At 37.4% G+C, this 12752-nt stretch overlaps 1 protein-coding gene across 1 annotated transcript in view; it reads right to left on the bottom strand.

Annotated features, from left to right (window-relative positions):
- TMEM131L (transmembrane 131 like) overlaps positions 1-10140 on the bottom strand; it is a 73124-nt gene extending 62984 nt beyond the window's left edge. Inside the window, exons 1-3 of the mRNA XM_058192613.1 lie at positions 9910-10140; positions 8865-8935; positions 2182-2225 (exon numbers count right to left, since the gene is read on the bottom strand). Coding sequence (XP_058048596.1) covers positions 2182-2225; positions 8865-8935; positions 9910-10033 — 239 coding nt within the window. The 5' untranslated portion in view covers positions 10034-10140. The remainder of the gene's footprint in view (positions 1-2181; positions 2226-8864; positions 8936-9909) is intronic.
- Between the last annotated feature and the right edge of the window lie 2612 nt (positions 10141-12752).

A 12752-nucleotide genomic window follows, 5' to 3' on the forward strand; every position in this document is an offset into this window, starting at 1 on the left:
TTTGCAGAACAGCATCTTCCGTAAAACTAGAGAACAGCACTTGAAACATCTCCCCATTTCCTGAAATATGCAATAGTATTGCAACAATTATTGTAGGCTTCGAAGTTGTGACTTCATTGCACAGACGTCCACAATAATGAAAGATATGGATGCAAGCAATGGCAATGCTCTTAAAAATTATGAATTTCTATATCTCTCTATAGTCAATCAATGATCTCATGTCTGAACCAAAAAAAAGCATATTGAATTTTACTAAAAGTTGGCTAAGTAGAGAAAACTGACCCTAACCATTCCTGGCATGTTAAACTGTACTTTTTAGCAACCATGATCCAACACAATGAGTGTTATATAGGGAAAGATCCCCAGGCACTGTCTCTGTCTATTTCTGGATTATATTAAGTCGTACATTTTTTAATTTTAAATTTTTCATTTCACAAATTTGTAATTGAACAAGTAGGCATAATAAAACAAATACATGAAATAGCATTTCTAGGAAACACTATGAAACTAATAAAAGATAAGGAAAAATTATGGGAAATGTATTTGTATTACAAAACATACAAAAAATGTATTCTACGTTTTTTTCAATTCTTCAGTTTTATGGAAACAGTTTTAAAATATTAAGAGAGGAATTGTATTTTAGCGAATTGTGCATACATGAATTACAAAGACATTGTGTTTATTTTACATAAGGTGGTGGAGGAGGCAAGATATATATGACTTTGAGAGCAATCAGCACTAATAAGGCTTTCTGACCTTCAATTAAATCCTATGGATTATTAGAAAGGAATAGAAGAAGGAGTCTTTTTCAACCATTCTCTCTTTCACGTAGAACAAAATAATCTGATATAATAATATGGTGAATAAAAAACAAAACTTCCTCATCTTCATTTTACAGGATTTGAAAAAGACAAGGCAAATGTGTTCTGAAGTATATAACAAAAATTTTACGTCACCAATTATTTTTAAAATGAATCTCAAATTTTAAAGGAAACAGCTATTGCCATATTACATGCTATATTATATACTGTTCCAAATTATGGATATTTTATCAATACTTAGAAATTGCTATATATTCATTTTTTCTAATTCATTGACAAATAAAATGTTTATTAAAAGTTCAGGGTGGTTCCTGGATTTAGCTTGATCAGGTTAAGGATATGCAAGTACAGTATATGGTAGTAGTTACAAAATCAAGGGGAATCAGATGCGACAAAGAAGGGATGCTAGCTAATTAAAGAAAAAATTGATTATATTTGTCAGTATATTGGAAACAACTCAAATATGTACATCCATTAATCAGCAAACATATAGATATCTGTACTTGATTGGAAAGTTAATGAAGCAACTTACAACTAAGCACAATAATAAAATCTTCCTCTTGAGAATAAGTACAAGCGGAGGGAGCAGTGAATTATCTCACCTGTGGTAGGCATGATTCAACCATTTGCAAAGACAAGTATTTTTATTCCCTAATGTTAGTAAGAAAACTGAAATAACTACAAATAATAAAACCAGCATTCAGTTTTAAATTTTAAAGTTTCTACATTATTTAAAACATTTACATGAATATTTTGGAAAGAAATATCTAAATTTTATCTATAAAACCCTACCTCTGTTAAGAAGGGTAGAATTTTAACTGAGACTGAGCAATAATGTTAATGTTATTTTTATAACAGGAGGAATTGCATTGTTTATATTTATTTTTCCAGAACCATATCTACCCAAGATTACTTTTCTACATAAAATTCATCTAAGGTAAAACAGATCAGCACCGATTTGCTTTTAGAAACATTGCTCTCTTGAAAATGTTGTTTCTTTGAAAAAGTACATTTCTCAGAGAAATAAATAAGAATTAAATAAGAACATGTCAATGATTTTAAAGATAATTATGAATGCTATTATAAGTCAAATTATACAGTTGTATAATTATAATTGTGTTGCATTTCTCTACTAAAAACAATATACATTAAAGTATCAGTTCTATTAATACCATGAGGAATGCTACAAAATGAATTCAGTGGGAATTTGCCATAGCAGCAGAGGAGAGCTGGACATTTTCTTAACTGAAACTACTAAATTTTCTAACTTAACTATTGTAGTCACTGCCAGAAAGAACTGATAATTGAAGATTAGCTGGACCAATTGTTCAGACTTTTATTGAAAGTTAACTTTGCTTACCTCTGCTCTTGGGGATCTTCCTCCACATCCTCCTCTGATTCAGCCTAGTAAACAAAGAAAACACCAGAAAGCTTTTCAGCAACAAACATGCATTTCCTATATATACTTTATTTTGGCACCGCCAGTATTGTAAGTGCTCAGTGATGTTTCATGTTAATTAGGCTATCATACTACAATATGTTTTAACATTTGCATGCCAATTTTTGAAAAATGCTACTAGCAAAATTTAAACCTTTTGAAGTAAATGCCTAAATCTTAAGACATGTAACAGAAGACCACTGTAAAAAAATAAATAATAACAATAACAAAATATAGAGCAACAGCAGAACAGAAGATATTCTAGAACAGTGATGGCTAAGCTTTTATGTTACCGCGTGCTGGCCTGCATGCCGGAAATGGCACGCAAAACCATCCCGCCTGGACCGCATGGCCCCATTGGCCTTCGCACATGCAGGAGTGCCGATACCCAGAAAGTGTATGCACAAGCAGGCACCTGAACTTCTAGTACAGATGCACGCCAGACGAACAGCTGGCCGTCACGCATGCGCTTGACGTAAACCTGGAAGTTTGGGTGCCAGCTTGCGCATGTGCGACGAAATGCCTCTCTTCCGGGTTTCAGCATGCCCGTGCGCATGACAGCCAGCTGACCAGTGCGCATGTGTGCATAGGAACGTGGATGAGGAACCAGACAGGCCACGCATTCCTCACAGGATGGTTCTGCATGCTGCTTCCAGCACCCATTTCATAGGTTTGACAACACAGTTCTAGAAGATTGGAGAAGATAACAAAATAGAAAGACCTGTAAACAAAAATAGAATGACTGTGACCAAAGCAAGCACAGGTAATACCAATGGTAATACGTGGCTTGGGTGCAATCTCAAACCAACTGGAACAACACTTGAACATCATCAGCATTGACAAATTCACCATCAGTCAATTGCAAAGGCAGATTTACTCAGAACATCTTATATGCTGCAACAATACATCTAACACCATCAAACATCCACATCTGCCTATCACAGGTCCTTGGAAAAGACTTGAGAGGTAGACAAAAATGCCAAATCCAGTGTGAACATCTGGCTGATTGTGTGATGAACCATAATAAACACCAGACAAAGAGATGTATCAGCAACATTTAATAACTGCATTAAGACTCATGGGAAAGTCCGGGAAATCTATAATACATGACAAATGGCATTTGTTTTCCATAAATTAGGCCCTGGGAAAGCAGTATCTTGAAATCCCATAGCAAGCAGCCCCATTGTTCGTGGCATATTATCCTTGTGTATTCCACTGAGTAACACTCAAATAAACTTAAACATGTCATTTCCTTTCTGAGAGTATCAATAGATAGACTTTGCTTAATACACACACTTCTAAAGGTTTTCCCATTTGAGATTATTTTTTTCTATCATCCTTGGCAGGGAAATAACAAGACTGTAAAAGTCCTGTATTTCTAACTACAGAATGTAGCTTCCTCTTCTTCCCACATTCGCATATGCCACATCCTTAATATAGACAAAGAAAATGAAAAATCCATTTCTTCCAAATTGCAAAATGCATCCAGCTCTTATGATATCATAGCACACACTTAAGTACATGAGAAACACATAAGAAAACAAGTGTCTTTTCTTTTTATAGCCTACAGCCTTGTCCACAGATCTGGGGAGTAATATCCTAAAACATTCAAGAATATTGCTTGTTTATTTGGATACAAATTACCTTATTATACTATTCATTGAATATTTCTACCTGAAAACCTGAAAAACATTTTTTAGTTCATAATCTGCGCTTTTGACATCCAATCCATAAATATAAGAAATAATGGATGCCTTTAAAATATATTAGCACTACCACTCCCAGAATTAACAGCAGTCAGGAAGATTATAATTTCTTATGAATGCAACTGCCAGAATTCTAAGTGAGCACACTTGAAATACAGAAGGTCCTGTATCTTCTAAAGCAAAACAGATTTGTGCCATCAAGGTTATCATTCCTTTTAACAAAACATAGTATTCAAATCAGCGAGCATCCCATGCATTAATTTCATCATGTTCCTGACCCAGCATTCATATTTAAATGTGACAAAGCCGTGATGGCACAGTGGTTAGAATGCAATATTGCAAGCTAAAAAAGTTCAATTCCTTCGATCCTGACCAGTTCATGTTGTCTCAGCCTTCCATCCTTTCAAGGTTGGTAAAATGAGAACCTAGTTTATTGGGGCAACATGTTGATTCTGTAAACTGCTTATAGAAGACTATGAAGTATTGTGAAGCAGTATATAAGTAAGTGCTATTGCTATTGTTGTAACTGCATTAACTTGATCTTTAGAGGATTTTTTTTTCCAAAAGCAAATTTTATTACAAATAATCTCTTTTGAACCAGTACAGTTGACTTATAACAATTCATTTAGTGACTGTTCAAAGTTACAACAGCACCTTGAAAAAACTGACTTATAACTATTTTTCACTTACGAACATTGCAGCACCATTCAGATACTTGCAACTGACTCATATTTATGACAGTTGCAGTGTCCTGAGGTCATGTGATCTCTTTTTGTAGCCTTCTCACAAGCAAAGTCAATGAGGAGGCCAGATTCACCAAACAACCGTGTTACAGCAGTGATTCACTTAACTGTTCAAGAAAGATCATAAAATGGGCAAAATTCACTTAACAACTTTCTCACTTAGCAGCAGAAATTTTGGGCTCAATTGTGGTTGTAAGACAAGGATTACTTACATAAACATACACTATATTTTTCGGTGTATAAAGACACACATTTCTCCCCCCAAAAGAGGCTGAAAATTTGGTGCATTTTATACTCCATTTCAAACCTTTTTTTCAGCCCTAACGAGGCACTAGCGACTCTTAGCTGTGCTTTAGAAGCTTTTTTTCAGCCCTAACGAGCTGCTAGTGAGAGTGGAGGTGCTACTGAGAATGAAGCTTCGCCTGCTTTTCTCATTGCTTCTCTCTCCAAAGATCAGCTGTGCTTTAGAAGCTGTTTTTTATCCCCAAGCAGGGGACAAAAAGCATGCATGCTCAAAACCAGCAAACTAATGTGCTGAAGCTGACCAGACTAAGGATGCTAGGCAGATGAATACCTGGTAGGCAGATTTCCCCCCCTATTTTCCTCCCCAAAAACTAAGCTGTGTCATATACTCCGGTGCGTCTTATACTCTGAAAAATACGGTAGTTTAGTTAAGACATCTATGAGAATGTACACAAATGGGACAAGATTCCTTTTTAGAATACTTTTTCACTCTCTTTGTTTTATTTAATCTATGTACATGTGTCCCACAAAATTAAGAAAATATTACTCCCTTCAAGATGGAGTAAAAAATGCACCAATGAAAGACTTTAAAATATTCACTGGTGAATCAATCTTATTTTAGTGGTGTTCCTACATAGGAATTAAGACAGCTATAAACAAATATGAGTAGGCATCTGGTATCTTTACCAGTTCATAATAGACGTTATTTATAAACCACAATGGGCACAAAATATGATAACTTGTACCATATACCATAACTTGTACCAATTGCCCTTGCAACTGATTATCTATAAGTCATTAGTTGAACAAGCATTAATGCAGTTGATTCCCAGAAATCAATATACTGTAGCAAGAAATGGCATTAGTATAATATAAGAAAATGCAATTAAGAATTTATAAACAAAGCAGTGTTTGGATTGCAGAACTTCATCACTTTTGCTTTATGGTTTCTATCTATTCCTGAAGAATATTAGAAAACGCCTATTGAAAAATATTGGGAAAAAACTATTCTTTTCATGAGCATTTCAAAGTTACTCAAGATTTGAATTGAGATTCCACCAGTTTCTAAAATAAGAACATCAGTTTCATTACTTCGTAACCGAGAATTTAAAATGAAACTCTTAATTCACTTTCTGCTTACTATTGCATTGAACTTACATAGAGGCTAAACAAAATACTACAGGCCTGACAGAGAAATTGAATATGAACCTAAAATGGAATTTTCTCTTAAAAAGGCATTTAGGAAGTACCCAAAACACTTCAGCTCTTCTACAATCTACTTCAAACTATCTCACAGTAGACAAAGGAAGAAATTATTAGTGTTTATTTTAAATTCACTTCTGCTTTTTAAAACTGGCTGTTGGTATACTGAAACCAATCTAGTTTCATACTAGTGTCTACAAAATTTATATATGAATAGGAAGTCATATTAGTAAAACTTTTTTCCCTGAGAAAAAATTTGAAGCATACTTTTACAGAAAAAAATATTTCTGTTAAAAGTAACATAAAAAGAAAGAAATTATTATATTATCTTTCTACTCAAGGCTTAGAGGCAACTTTTTCATTTTGATATCCTTCAGTTGTTAAACTCATTCCTATAACTGCCAAAACCATTGTTTTAATGCCTAGGCATTATGATAGTAGCAAACCAATGTACTATAAATGTAAGATAAGAGAAATAGGGAGATGCTCACAGAATGTTTACAATTGCACAAAACTGAGATTCAGCTTTTTTCAAAATTCATTTGCTTCATCAAGATAATCATTGCTGCATTGTTAAACTAATGCACCAATGAGGGTTGCTTCACCTTGCTACGCATGGCTGAAACAAAGGTCAACTTTGCATGCAACATGCACTGTTGCTCATAAAGGAAGGCAGAAAAAGCATCGTGAAACAAAAGACCATTTGGTTTAGTCATACATAATTAACTGATGGTGTAATATAATAATTTGGAATAATATTTATTTATATGCTCCATGAAAATATAATATACAACTGATTTAGATGATGTAAACTATGCTAAACATGTTATAGTAATAAGCTTTCAGCTACTGTGCTGTCCTTGTCTGCACACCAATGTTGGACAAACAATAATTTGGCATAATACACCATATTTAACTTATTTTAGCCAGTTTTCTGACAATCCAGAAAAACCAACAATCTTAATTTTACTTAAAGTTAACACCCTCCTTTGCTTTTCTAAACAGAACTCAGTATCTAATAATGCCATAAATTAAAACACTAGTATAAATAAAATATAGCAACACTCTGAAGTTAATCAAAAATGGGTGATTACAACTAACTAAACATAAAAGCATGCTATTTTTTAATATACCACCTTCCTTCAATTTAGATATAACAAATATACACTTCATCAATTAATAACTAAACCAGAAAACAAACATACTAAGTTTTAAAGTATCTGGAACTTGCAGTCAAGATCATTGCAGGAGTTACACCTTTCATAAGACTAAATGACATAACCACACAAACACCAATTCATGTAAATCACTCCTGCATAGTAAGAAATTGTCTCAGTAATAATGCTCATACGTACTTTATTTCTACCATAGATATTTAAGTCCAAAGAGAAGGGTTTATTTTATCTAGGGAGTTGATGGAACTATCATGCTCTACAAATGATCACTGTGGGATTAAGAAACTGAAATAAGTTCCCCAAATACATTCTTTCCATGCCAGACCCTCTTCTGCTTGTATTTAGCCATGGAAGATATCATATGGAGTAGTTCTTCCAATCCTGAGGCCTTAAGCTATATTGCCATATGAGAGCTCCATCTAACCATCTAACCATATGAACTCCTGCAGCAGCTGGGGATGAAACAAGTTATACCTGGGCAGCACCAGGGAAAGTCTTGTAGTGCTTAGAAATAAACTCATTTCAGCTCATTTAAGATTATACCTAAATTAGAAGACATGATTACAGAATTTTAACCTTAGACTGGCTACTGTTGATCTCACCCCATTCCTAAGAGGTCTGTAAGGGGCGTGCATAAGAGCACCAGAGTGCCTACTGTCCCTGTCTTAATGTTCCTTTTAATTGTATTCATTTTATGTATTCAATTCATGCTTATACTTATATATATTATCTAATATGTGCTTGACAAAATAAATAAATAAATAAATAAAATAAGAACTATAATCATGAATATTGCATTATTTATTAATGTGTGGAACTATAGACAGAATAAGGAAAAACCAGATAGCTGCTAAAGAAAATATATCAGCAACTATTAGAAACTATTAAATGAAAACCATCCACCTTCTATTTAAGAATTTTTCTAAAAGTTTGAATTTTAAAATAATTAAAATTAATAAATTGAGTATCTTCACAATTTAAATGGCTATATTCCCTCACTTTAACAGGGATTACATTGTAACAAGAAAAAAATAACTTTATAAACATATCTGATACAATGTTCCTCCTAAAGAAGTGGGCTTTAAACACCTTAAAAATTCATGGGATCTGCTGACAGCAACCTTCACTTATAGAAGCAGTACTGCCATCAGTTGTCAGTGGATTTGTCCTATGAAATTATCAGGTGCAATAGATTTTGAAATCTTGCAGAAGCTCACAGTACTTTTTGGTGTATAGCCTTTTATTATTTTACTCTGAAATTACAGCAAAATAGAGCCTACAGCGCTGCCGATATCCGGTTAAGACGAACATGGGAGAATTGTTTTACAGCCACAGCCACCACCATCTCTAAATCTTAGGCCACCATGACTTGCAGAACAATGTAGAGGGAAAACACTGGCAATATACAGAAATTATTTGTTTTTCCAGACTCCTAATCTCCCTCTAAGGGGAAGAATGATCTTATTCTATAGATGCTACACCCCCCCCTCCAATATCCCTTCTGCTATTTACCTCTTCCCAGATGTTCCCCTTACCTTAGCAGGCATCAGGAGTTCCCCTTCTTCTGCTTGCCACAGCTCCACCACATTGGGAATAGGATCAATCGCTAGAGGGGGGGGGGAGAGAAAGAGGTAGAAACCTCAATCAGTGCCAAATCACTTCTAACCAGGTCAAGGGAGAATATCTTGGTGATCTGGATCTTAATATAGTTAGAGAAAGAAGGCGAGTTCCTATGTTGTAGGACCGGGCGTTTCAGATCGGCCCAAACATGTGGTCAGGCTTTGTTTTGTTCAGGCTCGAGGCTAAGAGGCGCTTCCATATTGAACGCTGCTGCAGACACCACGCGTGAAAGAAAAGGGGAGTGTGAAGAGGCCGACTCGACTTGCCAAAGGCGCGCGTTTGGCCTTTTATTCTTTAAAACAAGCAGGTCGCGGGGGAACGGTGGTGGAGGGAGAGATCTACCTCAGCAGCTCCAAGTCCGAACAACCCACCCCTCCTCCTCTTCGGCGAGCTGGGAAAGGCAGAAGGGAAAGCCTGGGCGAGGGGTGGTGGCGTCGTTTTCTCAGCCACGCGAACCCCAGCAGCAGCAGCAGCAGCAGCAGCGTGTTGGCCAAGCAGGGCGGGAAGCGAGGGGGCGGCGGTGGCAAGTCATGAAAGCAGCGTCCGCAGGGTGCGAACGCGCCTTCGGCGGTTTGGCTCCCCCACGGCTTTATTTACAGATCTGCCACAACGCTCGTGCAAAAAAGGAGCTCCGAACGAGCAGGCTTTTTTTTTTTTTTTTTTTTTGAAGCTTTAAGCAACGAGGCGGGAAGGGGAACTAGCTCGCGGCTCTTTTTCCCCCCTTTCTGGGCGCCCGAGAAGGCAGCAGCCAGAGTCGTCGCTGCACAAAGGGAGGCGTAGAAAGAGAGAGAGAGAGAGAGAGAAAGGGGCGAGGGTGGAAAACCTCAGTCCACTTTCGTCCTTGTCAGAACCGGACCTCTTCTGGTCGACCCCCCCCCCTCGTCCCACACCAGCTCCCCCGCCTTCCCCTCCCGCTGCAGATCCGCGCTAGCCCCTCCAGGATTTCGCCAGGCTCTTTACCTTGGCCCTGCGCTCCTCCCAGACGGAAGCCAGGCAAAAGGACCTGAAAGACGCCGAGCAGGAGGTTCATGGCCGTGGCGACGCGGCAGTAGCCGCTCTGCGACGGGTAGCGCAGCCCCGCCATGCTGCTGAGGCGGCTGCTTTCCTGTCTGCCCGAGCTGGCTGGCGGAGCTACAGCTGTGGCAGCGGCAGCATTGGCCGCCTCCTCCTCCTCCTCCCCTTCCCCCGCTCCAGGCGCGTGTGCGGCAGAGATAGAGGAGGCTGCGCGGCACAGGGCGGTGGAGTATAAGAATCAGCTTTCCCCTCCTCGCCGGGGCTCCGCCCGGAGGCGGTGGCTCGGCTGCTGTTACCGCCGCCCAAAGCACATGGAAGGCAGGCCGAGCAGGCAGAGGGGAGAGGACGGCCTTCCCCAGCGGGCAAGGCCCCGACTCTGGGTTTGAGCTCCTTTATTCAGGCCGTCAGCGCTGTTTGCTCAAAGGTGCGGCTGATCCGCCAGTCGTTCTAAGCTGCAGAATAAACCGTTGGTTCTCAGTTCTGCATTAGGCCCCTTTTCCCCCCGCCCTTGTTCCCCACACCTGTTCAAGCTCTTTGGCAGAAGCTTTCAGTGCTAAAAGTGGTGAGTGTTTTGCCTTGAGCGGAAACTCGCACTAGAAAGATGATCTCCAAGGACGTTTCTGACCCTTTTTTTAAATGATTTCCTTCATCAATTTTATCTATGAAGGAGGGTGGACAAAAATCCTGAGTTTTGGGAGGGAGGGGGGAGGGAGGCCACTCACACAATGGAGACCCTCTAAAAACATGCTTTGTTGTTAGAATAATTGTTAAAGAGTACCGTATAGTTTTATACCTGTCTTTCAAGACAGTAAAACCATCTGCGGATAAATGACCCAAAGGCTGATATCACTATTTTGAGTTTTTTTCTGCACTCTCCACTTGAAAGGAAACAGAAAAAATAACTAATGCAGGATACAGTGGAAAGTAATGTGGGAAGTTCAATTTAATATTTTTCAATCTTCTGGCTTCTCAGTCTTACATCACCATAGGACTGGTGGCACATTTAACTATATGAAATGTAGGGCTAAATTAGATTTGAACCTGCTTCAATCAAATTCAAAGCTAGCATTCTGATCAATATGGTTCCTTCCTGGCTTTCTGGTGACTTGCTCAGGCTGGAAGAGGCAGAATTTTAGAAAAGATAAGCTTAGGTTGGTGCAACATTTCACAACCACTGTTTAATACATTATTTTAAAAAAATGATCTAGCAATAGTGTATCCAATATAATTTCTTTCATATACAGTACAATAACATGTATGTAAGAAGCCACTGCACATCAAAAGCTTGTATTTTAAAGAGCTACATAACTTTTTAATTAGTATGCTAGCAAAAAATAACATTTATACCGGATGATAACCAGCTCCAAATAATATATTAGTTCTCTTTACTCTGCAAGTGCATAGTAAAGTTGTTTGGAATTTGTGCTCTATATAAATACATTTTCCATAATTTATAATCTGTTGGTAGTTTGGTGCCAGTATTGGTTGGTACATGATTGCCAGTTTCATGTGGGATCAGTAAGGACAATTTAGCTATGGTATGGTGGAGATGTCAAAGAATATAAATTCTTTGCTTCAAAGGAAAGGAAATAAACTATGCAGACAGTGACCTATTTTTCAAGAGTAGTTTAGAATAGAATAGAATAGAATAGAATAGAATAGAATAGAATAGAATAGAATTTATTTATTGGCCAAGTGTGATTGGACATAAGGAATTTGTTTTGGTGCATATGCTCTCAGTGTACATAAAAGAAAAGAAGAAGAAAAAAACCTTCATCAAAGGTACAACATTTACAACACAAATGATGGTCATAGGTTGCAATTTAACCCTTAGTGATAGCAACAAAAAGTTACAGTCATACAGTCATAAGTGGAAAGAGATTGGTGATGAAAATGATGAGAAGATTAATAGTAGTGTAGATTTAGTAAATAGTTTGACAGTGTTGAGGGAATTATTTGTTTAGCAGAGTTTTTGTTTGGGAAAAAACTGTTCTTGTGTCTAGTTGTTCTGTGTGCAAAGCTCTATAGCATCGTTTTGAATGTAGGAGTTGAAACAGTTTATGTCCAGGATGTGAGGGATCTGTAAATATTTTCACAGCCCTCTTCTTGAGTCGTGCAGTATACAGGTCTTCAGTGGAAGGCAGGTTGGTAGCAATTATTTTTTCTGCAGTTCTAATTATCCTCTGAAGTCTGTGTCTGTCTTGTTGGGTTGCAGAACCAAACCAGACAGTTATAGAGGTGCAAATGACAGACTCAATAATTCCTCTGTAGAACTGGATCAGTAGCTCCTTGGGCAGTTTGAGCTTTCTGAGTTGGCGCAGAAAGAACAGTCTTTGTTGTTCTTTTTTGATGATGTTTTTGATGTTAACTGTCCATTTTAGATGTCGTGATATGATAGAACCTAGAAATTCGAAGGTTTCTACTGTTGATACTGTGTTGTCAAGTATTCCTTCGGGAGAAGGGCGGTATAGAAATTTAATAAATAATAATAAATAATAATAATATTGTGAGAGGTGGAAGTATGGAAGGGTTATTTTTAATTATGGTGTTGTTTCTTGATGGTATTATTACTATTATTAGATTTAGTATCTCTTTAAAGTAATATTAGAAAGTATTATTTCAAATAAATAATAGTAGAATCGTAGAACCAACTTCCAATGGAAGTAATGGGTCAGTTATCAATAACTGAGCTTGGGGGTAAACATAATAAAAAGTTTTTAAAAAGTAATAAAATAATAATTCAAAAAACTCCAAAGGACAGACTCAATTGACCAATTGGTCTTTTTCTG

Source organism: Ahaetulla prasina, chromosome 8 (assembly GCF_028640845.1).
Source record: "Ahaetulla prasina isolate Xishuangbanna chromosome 8, ASM2864084v1, whole genome shotgun sequence".
Taxonomy (NCBI): Eukaryota; Metazoa; Chordata; class Lepidosauria; order Squamata; family Colubridae; genus Ahaetulla; species Ahaetulla prasina.